General features: G+C 48.9%; 2 protein-coding genes across 3 annotated transcripts in view; one reads left to right on the top strand and one right to left on the bottom strand.

Moving 5' to 3' along the window:
* Positions 1-1,146: 1,146 nt before the first annotated feature.
* FABP3 (fatty acid binding protein 3) lies at positions 1,147-8,078 on the top strand. Its single transcript, XM_037057242.1, has 4 exons — positions 1,147-1,311; positions 4,273-4,445; positions 6,340-6,441; positions 7,796-8,078. Exons 1-4 carry the CDS (start codon positions 1,239-1,241, stop codon positions 7,847-7,849), a joined length of 402 nt encoding a protein of 133 aa, XP_036913137.1. The 5' UTR covers positions 1,147-1,238; the 3' UTR covers positions 7,850-8,078.
* A 727-nt stretch (positions 8,079-8,805) lies between these two features.
* The window catches only part of ZCCHC17 (zinc finger CCHC-type containing 17), a 54,064-nt gene continuing 46,076 nt past the window's right edge, over positions 8,806-16,793 (bottom strand). For both annotated transcript variants that reach the window (XM_037057240.1, XM_037057241.1), the window contains one exon: positions 8,806-9,732. In XM_037057240.1, the coding sequence (XP_036913135.1) occupies positions 9,571-9,732 (162 nt within the window). In that variant the 3' untranslated portion in view covers positions 8,806-9,570. The remainder of the gene's footprint in view (positions 9,733-16,793) is intronic.

Below are 16,793 nucleotides of genomic sequence, written 5' to 3'. Positions count from 1 at the left end.
AAGCGGGTGCTTTAATAATTGAAATGAATGGCTCCCCTAAGCTTTGTTTGGCAAATCTGTAAAGCACGGTTAATGATAACACCTACATCATGGATTTTGTTGTAAAAGTTCAAGACAATGTAGTTAATGCCCTCAGCATGCGGTAAACGTCGGTTACAAGGTGGACGTTATTATTGACAGTGCTTTGTGAACTGTAACGGGTCAGACACTGAGCTGTCTCCTTAAAGAAGGTGACTGACCACTTGCTGGTGTGCAGAAGTCGAAGAAAGGGCAGCAGGTGGGGGCTGCAGCAGCCAGGCAGGTGAGGGACAGAATTTCTGAACGAGAATGAGGTGGGGAAGGACCGCAGCAAATGCTCAGGGCTGTGCATTGAGATCAGAGAAACCTAGCGCATTGGCAGGGTGTGTGGGGCGTTGAATTGCTGGGCAGACAGGCGCGCAGCAGACATTCCTCCGGGAGGGGCCAGCACGTGGGGGGAGGGTGTGTTGGGTAGGGTCACACTTTTGTGGGAGCAGACAGAGGGCACAGGGGCAGCTTAGCCACCGAGGGAGTCCCTGGTAACTCTCCCGGCCACCGGGCAGTGGGGAGTGTCCAAAGACCAGGTTTGGTCTGGACCAGGTTTGCAATCTCGGTTCCGATTCACCCTCTTTCTTCGTGAGACCCTGTCAGTTCCCCCTCGTAGCTTCTCGCCTGCAAAACGGGGACCAAAACGCCTGCTCCGCGAAGAGTCGGTCAGGGCTTTGCCGGCGTGGTCATGAGACCAAGGGCAAATTTCCCTTCTGCTCTAGTGTCTCTCATCTCTGCTCTAACCCCAAGCTAGGGAGAAACCGGGGGATGGAAGAGGCCCATGGCGTGTGCCACAGCTCGCAGGCACAGTTCCCCCAGCTGCTTCCTCCTCGGATTCCGAAGAAGTCCTTGGGGCCAAGGAAGGGAGCCGTTCCTGCCAGCCCGGGGCAAGGGCCTCGAAGGCCAGGCACCGCGCTGACGCAGGCTAGCCTGGCACCACTTGCCGTCCCTTCTACTTCGGCCGGCTGGGGGATGGGTGGCCACCCCCGGGAGGGTGAGTGGCGGGCTTGGGGCTTCCTATTTCGGAAGCAGAAGGCGGGGAGGTGGGGCCACGCCCCCTCACGTGATGCGTGAGCTATTTAAAGCGGCAGCGCGGGCTGGGAGCGCGGATCGCGGAGTCCTACCCTGCCAGCTCAGTCGCCTCTTCTTTCTTGGCTTAGCCCAGCCTCATCATGGTGGACGCCTTTGCAGGCACCTGGAAGCTAGTGGACAGCAAGAATTTCGATGACTACATGAAGTCCCTCGGTGAGCAGGGCTCGGGATGCTAGGCGGGGGTGGGGCTGGCCGCGAGCCCAGCCTGCGCAGCGCTCCCTCTCTGGCTGGTACCCTGCACGCCTGCAGCATCCCTCCCGATCAAGGTTGGGGATAAGGGTTGCGGGGAAGGCGGCAGCCTGAGCTAGGCATCTGCGGTCTGTGGGAGGGGTCTTTCATGGCCTGAACCTGGCAATGAGGATTCCCAGGTGGGGAGGCTTAAAGAGGTAGATGTGCTGGTCTTGTGGGGGTTGAGAGGTTCTTTCCAGGAAGAGGGGTATATGTCCTGAAGGGTTGGGGTGAAAGGAGAGCATTGATCCAGAAGGTGGGAGGCTGGCTAGGGGAGGACGAGAGCAGCAGCACCGGCCGTTTAGGAATTGGAAATGGTGAACACAGAAAGGGAATCGTCTGTGTGGGGCGTGTACTCTGGCCTACAGAATTGGGGAATTCAATCCTGGAATTGCCAGGAGGAGAAATGGAAGAGTGGGTAACTCTGGCAATGGGATATTATGAGAAGGTGAGTTAGGAGTCCACACAGTTAGCGACAACCTCTGCTTCTTCATGTTGGATTAGGGGAAGGGATTTCCCCTGGAGGACACTCTTTCTCACCAGCCAGTCTCTGAGCTTGTACTGCAGTGGTTTGTAACGAGCCTTTAATCACAGTGGTAAGGTGGGACGAGAGGCCCCAACATCAGCTACAGCCCAAGGCTTTGCTACTCTTTAGGGAAGGGTGCGGTGGAAATTAGGCATCCAGGATGCAACGAAGGGACCTAGAGCAAGGCCAAGACTTGCTAAGGGCAGGGGGCATCTTTGGTCTAGGAGGGTGTGGTGTTGGGATGCAGACGGATAAAAACTCGGAGAACCTTACGGGTAAGGTCCTTGGAGATCCCTGTACCTTGCTTAGTTCAACAGGTATGGAAACTGAGACCCAAAGAAAGTAGAAACTTGTCACACAAATTCCAGAGCAGAGCAGAAAACCTAGATTTCTAGATCTGCAACCAGGTCAGTTTCCATGCGGGCGCTGTGGGTGGGAGCAACTGGAACACTCTGACGGGTGCCCTCAGCCCTTCCCCTCTTGGTAGTGTTTTGTGCTTGGATGGAGACAGTGACAGCCTGGCTGGAAACCCCCAGCCCGGCTTACCCTAGATCTCCTGGCTGGGACAGGGTGAGTCTTCCATGCCTTCCTCCCAGGGAAGGCGGGCTGGATTACAGCAGATACCCAAAGGGGGTGGGGGGAGATCTACTCCAGGCACCTCTCACCTCTATTCCTAACCCTATCTTGAAATAAGGACAAGTGTTGGCTCTGGAGGTCTTAGGAGGCTGGGCACCATGTCCAGCGACTTCGGGGCAACTGTTGGGAAACTTGGAGTGCCCAGGGTCAGCTTCTTCTCCCAGGCCTCCCACAGCAGACGTTGCAACTGAAGACCTGTTCCCTGAAGTGAGCTGCGGTGTCCTCACCACCACTGCTTCGTCTTGCCCCAACTTAGGCTAGGGACCTGAGAGGCCACCCAACCTGCTCTTCTGGTCCTACCTACAGAAGGGCTGAGGCCCCTGGGGAAGAAAGCCCCTGCTCAGCTCTCTCAGTAAACAGCTTCATTTCAAAGGAGAACCCATGTCTCCCCAAACCCCAAATTCTGTCAGCCCACTTTCATTCTCAGCTCCTCCTGGCTTGGTCCCTCTCACTCTCCAGAGGTTTCCTTCCTCAAACGCCCCACCCCTCCAGGTGGGTCCTAAGCAAACAGAACTCCTTGTGCAGCGATAAGGCCAGATCTCTGCTGGTGGGTGGAACTGGCTGGACTCACTCTGACAGTTGAGGGGTAAGGCCAAAGTCCCTCACTGGCCAAGCAGGATGGGCCAGCTGCTTGTGCCCTTCATTTTAGGCAACAGGTCTCAGGAGGAAAGGTAGTACCAGTGATCACAGGCACACATCACAGGAGGCAGGATGGCCCAGCGGGAACGTCAAACAGTTTTGGAGCCTAGGTTGAAGTCTAGGTCAATCACTTACTCTTTGGCTTTGGGCAAGTTGCTTTACCTTCTGAGCCTCTGTAAAATGGGGATAATAAAAACCACCACTGTTCATGGCTTTTATGAGCATTTCAAGTACAATAACCCATGGAGGGCATGGGCTGGCTGCCAACAAGCACTATGGGGACTTTATGCACACCCCCCCAACCGAGTGGGATGTTCCTGCTTCACCTCTGCCCTGGAGGATAGCTCAGCATAGGCTGCTGGGGGCAGAGGGGCCAGGCAGTCTTGGCGAAGGGCAGACCCAGATAGGGACACACCTTGGACTGTGCCCAGCACCCAAGGAAGCCTGTTTGGGTTGGGAGCCCCTATTGGGCCTTAGACTAAGAGCCAGGAGACCTGGGCTCGAGTCCTGACTGCACGACCACTTTAGGCCTCTCCTATAGCTGTGCGATAAGGCAGGCATGCCCTTCTGCCTACCTCCTAAGTCTGATGAGCACCAGTGTGTCTCGGGGTAAAATTTCCAAAAGTGGAACACTCTTCTCCCAAGGCTTTCTAAGCCGAAACCACATTTCTTTGCTTAGCCTGTGTTTGAACTGCCCAGGTGTCCTGGAAGGGAGCCCTGTGCTCCAGCCGTGAGACACGATAGCTGAGCAGTTAAGTGAGCTCTGCAGTCAACCAATTCAGATTTGGGACCCTGGCTTCAACTCTTACCTCAATCTGTGGAGTGGAGATAAATCAACCCTTCAGGAAGACTGGAAGGATTGAATGAGATAACACACACGACTGTTCTTATCACACAGAAAGCACTTACTCTAGTCTTTGCTCTGCCACTGACTTGCGGTTGTCTGCCCGTCCCCGTGCATGTGGCTGTGCAGTCCTGGAAAGTTCTCGTCTTCTTCTCCCCTTCCCACGGCCGGCCTGAGTTGTCCATTGAGCTCCTTGTACCCTGCCTCTGCTCTGTGCTCATAGCCTTCCCTCTGCCCTCAGGTGTGGGTTTTGCTACCAGGCAGGTGGCCAGTATGACCAAGCCTACCACAATCATTGAAATAAATGGAGACACTATCACCATAAAAACCCAAAGCACCTTCAAGAATACAGAGGTCAGCTTCAAGCTGGGCGTGGAGTTTGATGAGACAACAGCCGATGACAGGAAGGTCAAGGTGAGTAAAGGAAGGGGACATGGGCAATCGAGGATGTTGAGACCCTGAAGGGAAATCAACTGGTAGCCTTGCATCATATTATTGCACCCCAAGGGGTAGGCAGTTATGGGGGATTGAAATAAAACAAGGGCCATCGCAGGAACAGTGTGAAATGCCCCAGTGCTAAATGCATGTTGGTCCTGTCCTCTGGTTTTCCTCCTCCATTCTTGAGAAGCATGTGCCGGCTGCCTCTGGGAGTGGGCAGCAGAGAGCCAGGATGTTCTGACTTGTGTCTATGCCAGTGCTGGCGGGAGGGTGACCTGTGCATGGCACACAGTAACCCTGGGTTTCTTTCCTCTACCATAGAAGGGGAACTGGTAGCGGCCATGGCCATTACCTCAGGTGTTTTAGGAATGAGGCCCGGAAGTCAGGGCCCTCCACTGAGTTAGCAGGTCATCCTGGCCTCCAGCAACAAAGGATGCAACTGGGGATAAGGAACTGCGACCCAGTCAGATGCCTCCTCTTCTCCAGTTTCCACCTCCCAGACTTGGCCAGTGACCCTGACGAAGTGTTTCCAATGCTGCCAGTCCACAGGCAGGATAAGCTGTGATCTGCACAGGACTTCGTCTTGGGTGTGTTTGTAGTCTTCCAACCAAGCCTTAGTCCACCTCCTTCCAGGGATGAAGACACCTACCTCCAGGCTCAGGGCTTGTCACCCTGCAGTGGCTTTCTTGGCAACTTGCTCAGGCTTCCTTGGGCAAGGAACACGAGAACAAAGGGGATTTGATCTCTACAGGGTGCCCCACCAGACCCTACCATTCAGTGCTTCAGCTGTTTCCTCCTCCTCACAGCTGCCCCTAGGAAGGACAGGGGAGCGTCTGGGCTCTTCTCTGTAGAGGAAACTGATGCCCAGCCCAGCACACGGGAAGCTTGCAGAATAGCTGGGTTGTGCCCAAAGATAGCAGGGCACCTACCTGTGAAACAAGTGACTGCCCCTAACACATACCTGTACCTCCTTGAACTAGCCCACCTTCTTGAGGGGCAAAACTCCTAACTAAACAAGTTTCCTGGGATGACTGGCTAAAAATAATTTGCTGTGAGTGGGCAAAAATTAAGGGACTGGGAGTAAGGTGCTGCTAAGGATACATCACCTCCCAGCCCCAAACATGTATATACCCTCTCAAATTCTTCCACTGAACTCTGCTCAACCAGAGCCCCTTAGCCGGGCCTAGAGCCCCCAAATTCCTAGAGGAGAGACCCGGGACAGCTGCCAAGTGAGAACCAGCTGATACAGGCTGGTAGCACCCAGAAGACTAAGTGGGCATTTGGCCAGAGCTGTGGGACACTCCAAGGGCACTCTGACCCAGGACCTGGCAGTTGCTGCCCACTTGTCAGCTGAAGGGGTCATATGACACGGACGAAGAAGACGGGTAGGAATACAGGGAGGGAAGTCTAGTTTCCCAACACCCACTCCCTCATGCCTGTGGGTCTTTCAGACATTATGTGTGATCACCAGTAGGCAGGAGAGTCTCAGGGCTCCCCGTCACTGGACTTTCCAGGGATATCGGTGGGCACATGCCCCTTGTATCTTAGGGGCACTGGGGCTGTGGCATCACTCAAGAGTACAGGTTAAATGCCATCTTGAAGGTTGGTGGTGCTTCTGAGAGCCAGGCTGCCTGGCTCCACCACATTGCCTGTCTCTTCCTACTTGTCCAACACCTGAAGGTCCCTCCCTGTGACAGGCAGCAGTGGAGCAGAGGCTGGAAATCATCAGGACATCCAGCAGGACTAGGTTGGAGGGGGGCTGCCTGAGCTCTGGGCCTAGCACCATCATTAGTGTGGGCCAGGGACCAGACCCCATGCTGTCTCAATCCTGGCTCAGATCACACCTCAGGCCTCTACCCTCTTTCCACAGTCAACTGTGACGCTGGATGGAGGCAAACTTGTCCATGTGCAGAAATGGGATGGGCAAGAAACAACACTTGTACGGGAGCTTGTTGATGGAAAACTCATCCTGGTAAGATGACAGCTTTGGAGCTTCACCCAGTTGACGACTACTGCTGCCCCTCAGCCAAACTTGTCATAAAAAGCCAAAGTTTCCCCCTGGCAGGGCTGGGAGCTGGGACAGTGGACAATGGAGGACAGGTGGGGGTGGCATTAGGTGGGAATTTTCTGTGTAGGGCTTTGGACTCATATCTCAGGCCTCCTAGGTTTAAATCTCAACTTGCAGGCCGTGTGACTTTGGACAGGTCACCTTCAAGTCCTTCAAGTAAAAACAGGTACCAGAAACACCGACTGTAGGGCTGCCGGGACGTCTGAATGGCACAGTGGAGGATGAGCATAGGTAAAGCATCACTGACATGGGAGGAAGACGGCAGGCGCTCCACAGCCTTAGTTTCCTCCTGCGCTGCTGCCTTGCCCCACCCCAGTAGGGGGAACAAACAGGGCCATATCTGACCCCAAGTCCCTAAGAAAGCCTCCCACCAACCACAGCATTCCCCTTTCCCTCCTCCCTAGGACAGGGCCACCACATGTGAAGCCTTTAGACAGTGACAGGCTGGGGCACTGACTTGATGGCACAGCCCTTTCCTCATTCCAGCCCCAGCTGCTCTGAGTGCCTTTCATGCCTGGCCTACTGCAAGTATCTGAATAGAGCTGGGTGGGAAGTGACAGCCATGCTGGCAGATCTGTTTAGGGACAAACTTGGGGACTCCACTCAGAGAATGCAGACTTGACCAAATACCCTCAGACTCAGGGGGAAAGACAGCAGCCACCCATGGTCCCTACCCCCTAATTCCACAGGGCCTCAGGTTTTCTTTCACTTCAGCATCTTCACAGCAGAGGTCCCTGCAGAATTAGGGATGAGGTGCCTGCCTTTGGTAGGAGTGAGATATGCAGGGCCAAATACTCATTGGGCAATCAGCTGTAGCAAGACCGTGGGCCTGGCTCTATGTCACCAGGCTGGATGGTCGGGGCTCAGGGCTCTGGCCCTGGGCCTCCCTCAAGTAAGGGAAGGAAAGGAGAGCCAGTGCCTAGCACAGTCCTTCCCTTAGGAGTGTCTGGATATTTGTATTCAGCTTATGTCTACTACATGCTAGGTGCCATCTCAGGCATGAAGGGTGAAGGGAGAAGAATGGTGCAAGGGAAAGAGAAACACTCTGGGATCTTGACCAAGTTACTTCCTTTCTCAAGACTCATTTTCCTAAATATCTAAAAGTGGGATTACATGCATAACTTAAAATGTACAGCACCTGGCATGTAGCCAGTAACAGGATTATTAGGATGAAGGCAGAGGGCTCTTGCCATCGGGATGGAGAGCAGTCCCATGCTTGTGCCCTCAGCCCTGCCCTAACCGGACTCTTCCCTTCCAGACACTCACCCACGGCAACGTAGTCTGCACTCGCACCTACGAGAAAGACGCGTGACCTGCCCACTCCTTCACCGACTGCTCCTCTGCCAACTGCCCACCCCGGACTCAGCACCAAATTGCCTCATTTCCTCTTCCGGCATTTTGTATAAATTCCCCTCGGTTGGGGAAATCCTTCTGGGGTCAGGTGCACCACCCCAGATCCGGTTCCAGTACCATTGTGTTTGTTTTTCTAACTGCATCCAAAGAGTGCTCTGAGGTCAATAAAGCAGGGACAAGACTGTCCAGTTGCCTGTTTGCCTTTCATGACATGGAGCCGGGAGTCCCGGTGTCCCTGTGTGAGAGAGGGCAGAAACATCTGCCTGAAGGTCACTCAGGAAGAAGCACTGGAGGAGACTGAATGGACAGTCTCGGGGACAGTGGTAGCTGTGGCACTGTACCACTTTACACATATAGTAATGTAACAACTGTACCTATATCTTGCCTTTACTTCCTCTCCATGTCCAAATGAGCTGGTCCAGCCTGAAATAATCAGTGACAGGGCTTCCCCAGGCCTGGCTACTGAACTACCACCTCAGGCCCGGCAGTACTGAATGCCCAATAACTTCTGCACAGTATCCATTGCACAGCAACTTCTCTGTGCAATGCTGTGGTCTCCTTCCAGAAGACAGGGTCAGGATAAAGGACCCAGGCTTGTGCTGTGTGGTGGGAGAAAGTGCCCACTGGCCAAGATGACTGCTGAGCTCCCACCCACACCCCAGGCCATTGCTCAGTTATAAATTCTCTCTGGTTCTCTAGCAGCTCTGGGAGAAGAGGTCACTGGGCATTAAAGAAGGGGGCTTATAAGCGATCTAAGTACCTGCTAGTACGTCTGGCTCTGTACCTCAGCTGGGCCTCTCCCCCTAGTCTAAGGTAACTTATTAAATGGCTTCCTGTCAAATCATGTAGACTCAGTGACTTTTAAGTCCGTAAGTTCAGTCTGGGAAGAGGTATTTTAGCAATAAGAACTTTCAGTAAATCTAAAACCAAACACACTTCCATTTAGTGCCAGGAATTTAAGAAGAAACCTGAAGTAGAACCAATTGACTCATACAGTGGTAAACACAAAGTAAAGCAATGATCTTGGCTTGAGTTGTCTGGTTTGGTGGTCTGGCAGAATGTCACATACAAGCTCAGTCACTGTGAACAATGGTTTTGTGGCTACAACCACTGGCTGTCACTGCTAGCATAGTAAAATTATTATGTTAGGGGGCATGGAAAAAGCGAGCACCACTTCTTACTATATTCTCAGACTGCCAGTCTCCTAGCTGCCCCAGTGCTGGTTGGGTGCAGCAGAGATCACCCACCAATCAGCCTGGGTCAAACCAACAGGGAGGGGCCAATCGCTCTGTTCTCCAACTACAGCCAGACTCACCTCCACAGCAGTAACTGTGGTTCTAGCCTGGACTCCTGTACAGGAATCAGGCTCTGGCAGTGGCAGCTGGAGAGGATAATAGGGCCTCCTGCTGAATAAAAGATGTTGGGTGAATGGATGGGTAAGCTGCAGGTGTCATTTGCAAATGGACCAGGAATGACAAGGAAACAACTCATTCAGGCAGATGCTTCTGACATGTAACTCCCAAACCTGCCTGCTACTTGAGGGGAAGCCATCTCCCACGGGAGGGAAGTCATGGGGTGGGAAGCCACATTCTCACTACTGGTCTTTTAGGAGCCAGGGCTGCAAGGCACAAGGCTCCCGGTTCCTCCTCCTCTCAACCACCCCCTCTACTCTTTGCACTCTCACTCCTTGTGCTTCTTCTTGTGTTTCTTCTTCTTCTTCTTCTTCTTTGCTGCCTTGCTGTCTTTTGATGTGCGCCTTGCTCTCTTGCCTGTATCACTCTCAGAGTCTGAGCTGTCGGAGTTAGATGACTTCCTGTCTCTATGTTTCTTTTTCTTCTTTTCCTGGAAAGAAAATTTAAAAACTCAATATTATATGTGTATATTTGCTTTAAAAAATCATGACATGTAATCAATAGGTGACCACTTAATAAATTATAAAATATTAATTAAAGAGGATAAATTACACCTTCAATAATCAATAAGAAAAATGATCAAAGCAAGTAAAGGATCAAGTCATAATACAGTAGTATGCACTCTAGATTCTAGTGTATTTAACGTGTGCATGTATTTACACATGCATGTATACATGCCTAGCATACAATGTTTACATATACCTGTATGTGTTTACAATACACGGAAAACAACCGAGTATACAAAGTGGTGAGCAGTGTCTCGGGAATGTACCGAATAGGGAAAGATAGGGGTCTTTCATTTTTTATTCCATATAATTCTGTCCAGCCTGATTTTTTAAACAAACATTTATTACTTTCATTTTTAACAGCACAGATACTAAAGCTGCAAGGAGTCCTTAGAGATCACCTAGTCTATCCAGAGACAGTGCTTCACACGCCCAAGGTCATGGAATAGACAGTAAGAGATTTAGGACTCCTGATGCCCACTCTGGTTTCTATTAGACCCCGCTGCCAGGGTAAATGACCGCCATGAATTAATAAGACTCTACCTGCTACCCCTGAATACTTATCATTTCTAACCTCCACAACAACCTTACAAGATTATATGATAAAGAAAAAAGTTCAGAAAGAATTTTCTGAAAACGACCCACGCCACCTTGCTGCCAGAGTAGCAGCACAAACTCTGGAAGGCAGATCCCCGGGCTCTGGACAGTTTTTAAGCTTTGCATAAACCTTTTCCTTGAATTACAGATGTTTATATTGCCTTAGTGTGGTTTCTAAGAAGAAAGATTATGGGAAAAGAAAGAAAAAGAGCAGAAGAGGGAGAAGAGGGTAAGGCTCCTGCTCCTGTAGGCTTTCAACCAGCATCCTGAAAGCTGTTAAGTCTGCCAGAGTGATGCACCAGATCTTAGAAGCTGGCTGGGACAAATGGTGGACTGAACCCCGAACCAGGTATCCACAGACCAGAGCTCTGGCTTTGCCATTTACTATTCTGTAACCCTGGGCACATTATTTCACCATACTAAGTTTCCTCAAATGTAAAACAGAGAGACAAATAGCAAGAGAGAGAGAGAGAAGTTACACGGCTGTGGTTAAGATTTAATGAGACAACATCCATGGCCAGAGAAGCTGACAGCCACTTGCCGCAGGCAGGCTGGGATCTGCACCCGGACCACGGGACTGGGAATCCCCGAACCTTCCTCTAGCACACAGCCTCTAGAGAGTGCTGGGAGGCCTCCTGGCCTGATGACCAGAACAACAACTTTGTAGTTAGTCAGAGGGAAGTTCAAATTCCAATTTGATCACTTACTACCTGTGGAACAGGAGACTCAACTTTTTTGAACCTTAGTGTTCTTTCAGTAAACTGCAAATAATAACTAGCTATTTCAAAGGGTGCTACGAGCATTAGATATAAGTTCTAACTATAGAGCCTGACATATGGTAGATACTCAAGGGTCACTAGAAGTAATGTATTGTTCTCTCATTTCAGAGAATTCCAAAATATTCTGACAGTCTGGCTACACACCTATCGCAGATAAGCCAAAATTTTGAGAAGCAATTAAACCAGATTTTTTTCTTGGAGTCTTCAAGGGAGTAGAGAGAGGGGAACCTTCCTAGGCCCACATTTCCAAGCTATAGGGACCACAGCTGGGAGGAGCTGAGAGTTGGCCAATCACGGTCTGGCTTAAGATACTGCAGTTTCCTGGGGGGCAAGACCCTGGAAGCCCATCACAGGCTGTGTGGGCTTGGGAGTCTCACCAGGTTCTACCCCTTAGACAAGGGAGGCTCCTGGGGAAGAAAATACACACAAATGCAGAGTCTGGCACCCATTCCCCTTAAGCCTGGCCCAGCCTGGGAAAATGAGGAAGGAAAGTAATAACACTCCTTATATCCAAGAAGTACTCTAGTTTATCAAGTTCTCTGCATCCCTTACCTTACTATAACAATCTGGTAAAGCCAAAATTCAGGAATCATTAGTCCCATTTTACAAACAAGAAAATGGCAAGTCAGAGAAAGTGCGTCAAGTCAGTCAGTGCACACTACAGTGATGAGAATGTGGTACTTTCTAACTCAGAGTTTGGCATTATTTCTATTTTGCTCTCTCTCAAAGATGCAGGCTCAGTAGAAGAAAAGGAAAAAGCAAATCACTTGAGAACCCTAGCATGCCAGGACGTGTACTCTACTTAGCCAGGAGGACTCTTAGACCTCAATCTTGATGCAAAAGCTCTTTTGCAACCTAAGCAAAGAAAATCTAGTCCTCTAACAGACAACATAATTTTCACTGTGTGTCTAACTTTTCAGTTAGAGAACAAACAACAATCACTTCAGAAGTTGTAGTTCCAAAGTTGGGAGTTGGGATGGAAAAAGATGGACAGCCAGAGATGAAACTACCTTCTGGTAGCTCAACTGCATTCAATGGAGACGATAAAGGGTAAAGGAATGACCCAGGGTGTGAACCCCAGGCAGACAGGCCAGGAGGGACACAGCAAAGAAGCAACGGCTCAAAAGGGCTCTCTAGGAAAAGCACACACCTCGTGCCACATCAGCTAGCCCACCCATTTTCTCTACAGTCCTGAAACAGGATGGCAGCAAACCAGCATAAGAGAAAAACAAAATCAAAAACTGAGAAAGGAGAATAACAGCAACATTGATTGAGTACATACTTTACATGCTGAGCCCGGCACTTTTCACACATTCCTCACCTAACCTTCACAGCAAATCTATTATGTGGGCATAACTATCCCTATATTTTCAGAAAAGAAAATGACAACTTCAGAGAGGTTGACTGAGATAAAGGGACTTGCCCGAGTGGCAGAACCTGTACTCGACTCAGGGGTACAGGTACTGGGTCCCAATGTGGATGCTCTTTTTAGCCCCGCCTAGATTACATTAGGCTAAAAATATTTCAGTACTTCCCAACCAAAAGGCATTGATTTGGTCAAAAAGCAAGCAAGCAAGCAAGCACTTACTATTTTTATTTATTCTTAAGAATTATTCTTTTTTAACTACTTTTTTATTTATTGATTTTAGAGAGAAAGAAAAACAATGATTTGTTATTCTACTTATTTATGCATTCATTGGTGCTTCTTATACATGCCCTGACCAGGGACTGAACCCACAACCTTGGCCTATCTGGGTGGCAATCTAACCAACTGAGCTACACAGCCAGGGCTAAGAATTATTCTTGAGAAATGATTGATTCTCAAGAGATAATTTGATTCTCTAGGGTGAATTTTTGGGAAATAGGATAGAAGGTAATTCCTGGCCAGAAGTTTCCTATAGGGCACCAGTTTATCAGACTGGAAAAGGTGAGACCACAAAAAAAAGTTTTATCAATCAACTCACAAATATTTACTGAACTTTACCACCCACAAAGCACTTTAGAGACCCGTGGTTACATACAGTGTTGCGTAGGAGTGATGACAAGTGGGTTTTTTATGGAATTCAGACAGAGAATAGTATTTGCACTAGTAGGAGGTAACAGAGCAAACACACTCATTGAGTGGAGTCCAGCACCATTCCATCCTTCCAAACCTACACCCTCATCGAAAAAGGGAAATAATAACTCCATACAATCACACAGTACATTTATTCAACAAATATTTGGTGAGTACCTTCTATGAGCCAGATATATCTATTAATTAATTTGTTTTGTTTTGTTTTTAAGATTTTTATTTATTTATCTTTAGAGGGGAAGGGAAGGAGAGAGGGACAGAAATATCAATGTATGATTGCCTCTCATGCGTCCCCTGCTGGGAACTGGCCTGCAACCCAGGCATGTGCCCTGACTGGGAATCGAACCGCGATCCTCTGGTTCACAGGTCCATGCTCAATCCACTGAGCTACACCAGCCAGGGCTTAATTAATTTGTTTTTGATAATAGCTGAATGAGGTCAGAAATTAGGGACCAGGACCCTAGAAGGAACAAATTATCTAAGCAAGGAAAAAGAATAATTAATTAAAAGATACTAGACAGTCCGTGGAAATGATGTAAGAAAAGTACAAAACACAGGCTATGGACACACAGGTGAAGGAAATCAATTATGGCCAAGGAGTCTGAGGGTGGCTTCACGAAGGACATGGACGTGCTGTGCTCTCGAAGGACAAACGTGTGCCCGGCGGGTGGAGTGGTGGCAGCGATGCTGATGGGAGAAGGGAAGCAAGGCCCTTCCCGCAAAGGGAAGGCAGCATGAGACAAATGCTGGACAGATCTTTCAAGAGTAACAAATGATCCCATGTGGCTTAACTATGCACAGGATCTCATCCCTTCTTTCCTACTCAACATCGGTCCAGAGGGGGGAGGGGAATCGTCCCCTCTCCTTTGCACCAATTTTCCCCTCTTTATTGGCTCATTCCTAAACAATAAACCAACAAAAACCCTCCTGAACAATTTTAACCAGGGTGTTACCCCACCACTCTACTGAAATAGTTCTTATCCAAGTGGCCAATGAACTCCACAGGGCCAAGTCAGTGGTCAATTCTTGGGCCTCATTTACCTGATCAGCTGTATTCAACACAATCCATTTTCCTTACAGCACATTCCTGACTTTTCTTCCACCACATTCTCTTACTTTTCTGCCGACTTTCCTGGCTGTTCCTTTTCAGTATTCTTTGCTGGTTCAATCTCTAAAAGCTGGAACACTCCACGGCTCACGTCCTCAAACCCCTTCTCTTCCCTGTATTTACTCTCCAGGTGATCTCATATATGAACTTAAATACCATCTATATGTGGATGGCTCCCAAATTTATGTCTTTTTAAGTGAAATATAATCGACTTACAATATTACATTAGTTTGAGATGTACAATACAGTGATTCAATATATACATTACGAAGTGATAACCATGATAAGCCTAGTAACCGTGTTACCAAAGTTGTTACATTATTGACTACATTCTCTCTAAATTTCTCTCTTACCTGCACCTCTCCTTTAACTCGGAACTACACATCCAGCTACCTGCTCGACACCTCCACGTGGATATCTGACAGGCTCTCAACTTCTACGCCTTGCCCCCTCCCAAACCTACTCCCCTCCAGCTTTCTTGCCCATCTTCATAGATAGGAACTCAAAACTCAGCCCCACTCCCACACTTCTGCACCCCTCTCCTCGGAACTCAATCTTCCTGTTAGTCCTCTCTAACTGCTCTTTCCTACCTCGTGCCCAACCACGCAACAATCACTGTCGTCTCTACCTGCAAAACAGCCACACTTCACCTCACTTCTCTCTGCTCCCTCCACTCTCATTCCAGCCTAAGTCACCGCCCTCTCACCTGGATTATTAACACTGGCCACTAACTGCTTCCACCCTTGCTTTCTAAACACCTACTTTACAAATAGCAGCCAAAATAATTCTCTTAAGAGGTAATTTAGAACATGTCGTCCCTCTAGTCAAAACCTCTAATGACATCTATCTTGCTCTAAGTGAAAGCTGACGTCCTCATATTCTCCTAGACAGCCCTGGGTTCCCTCAAACTTCCTTTCTTCTCATTTACTTCACGCCAGCTACACCAGCTTCCTTACCATTCCTTGAACATGACAAGGTCACTCCCAACATCCGGCTATTATAATTGCTGAAATGCTTTCTCTCCACTTATGAGTAGCTTGCCTTCTCACTTCCTTCAAATATTCACTCAAATGATGCTTTATGAGAAAGGCCTGCCCTTACCACCCTATCTAAAATGCCAAGTCACTTGTCCCACCTATCTCCAAACCAGTTCTCCCTATGTCTCTATCCAAATTTATTTCCCTCCATAAAACTTGCTTTGTATTTGTTTACCAGTTCATTGTCTGTGACCCCATTAGAATGTAGGCACGTGAAGACAGGGATTTTACTTGTCTTGTTCACTATTGTACCTGCAATGACTGGACCAGAGCTTGGCATACAGTAGACGCTTTTAATGAATCAGAGTGGAATACAGTGTGCGGGAAGGGACTGTGAGAGATGATGCTGGGAAGTTGGAGAGATTGTGAAGAGTCTCTCTTTTTTCTTGGGGGAGGGGCTTAGATTGTGAAGAGTCTTAAAGGGACTTAGACTGTATTCCACTGAAGGGAAATCGCTGAATGAAGGCTTTCACACAGACTATGCTGGACAACTCTCTGTGCCTGAGCACGGGGCCCAGGGCTGGCAATCTCCCTCTCTCTCAGACAGGCTCCGAAAGTGCTCTGGACAACAGGACAGAGCCAGCCCTGCAACCACGGGATGACATTCCTATTTCTGTTCTCCTATATATAGTCCAGCAGAGGATAATTATAGTAGCCATATCAAAAGGAGAAAATGACATTCTAGGTCCAATATAGCTAAATTTCACTGTAATCAGTGGACAGTCTGATCCCGAAGCACATGCTTCCTCATAAGATAACAGTGACTCAGAAAGACCCATGATGGCATATGATTTAAGTGGAGGAGGCCAGCAAAGCAAAGACCACGGGTTTATAGGAAAATTATCCAGGGCTTCATGACAAAAATCTCTATTCCTGTTTGGTCAACCACTTCATATCCCATTTCCATTTGCAACACAGTTTCTTCTTGTTCTAATTATGCCCAACAAAAATGACTTATAATTTTCAGACAAAATCATGGTACCAAATGGGTATATAGAACTAAATCAACGCACACTAGGTTTTTGGACAAGGGCACACATTCAGTACATGCATACTTGATAAAAAGACGTAGGGGCTCAGGGCCAGAAGATCTCTTACTCCTGCCTCCGCTCCCTTCGTTATTATCTACCAGCAGCAGGAATCAGTCCCTATTACTCTCCAAACTGAGGGCTGGTCTCACTGAGCAACGGAACCTGAGGAGCTACAGACAGCAGAGATTACGGAGCCCATCTACTCTAAGGTAGCTCGTGCATGCCTATTATGTGCCAGGAATTATTTGGAACAGGCAACATCCTTTTTTTTTTAAAGGATTTCATTTATTTATTTTTAAAGAGAGGGGAAGGGAGGGAGAGGAAAACATCAATGCATGGTTGTCTCTCTCATGCCCCCT

Source organism: Sturnira hondurensis, unplaced genomic scaffold, assembly GCF_014824575.4.
Source record: "Sturnira hondurensis isolate 20B ecotype Veracruz unplaced genomic scaffold, ASM1482457v3 Scaffold0009516, whole genome shotgun sequence".
Classification (NCBI taxonomy): domain Eukaryota; kingdom Metazoa; phylum Chordata; class Mammalia; order Chiroptera; family Phyllostomidae; genus Sturnira; species Sturnira hondurensis.
The sequence above is the reverse complement of the archived record's forward strand: the minus strand, read 5'-3'. Positions and strand labels throughout refer to the sequence as shown.

Excerpts from the sequence above, each read along its gene's own strand:
- FABP3 (XM_037057242.1), top strand. The coding sequence starts at position 1,239 with ATGGTGGACGCCTTTGCAGGCACCTGGAAGCTAGTGGACAGCAAGAAT. Across the intron at positions 1,312-4,272 it reads TGACTACATGAAGTCCCTCG|GTGTGGGTTTTGCTACCAGG; the intron begins GTGAGCAGGGCT and ends CTCTGCCCTCAG. Across the intron at positions 4,446-6,339 it reads CCGATGACAGGAAGGTCAAG|TCAACTGTGACGCTGGATGG; the intron begins GTGAGTAAAGGA and ends CTCTTTCCACAG.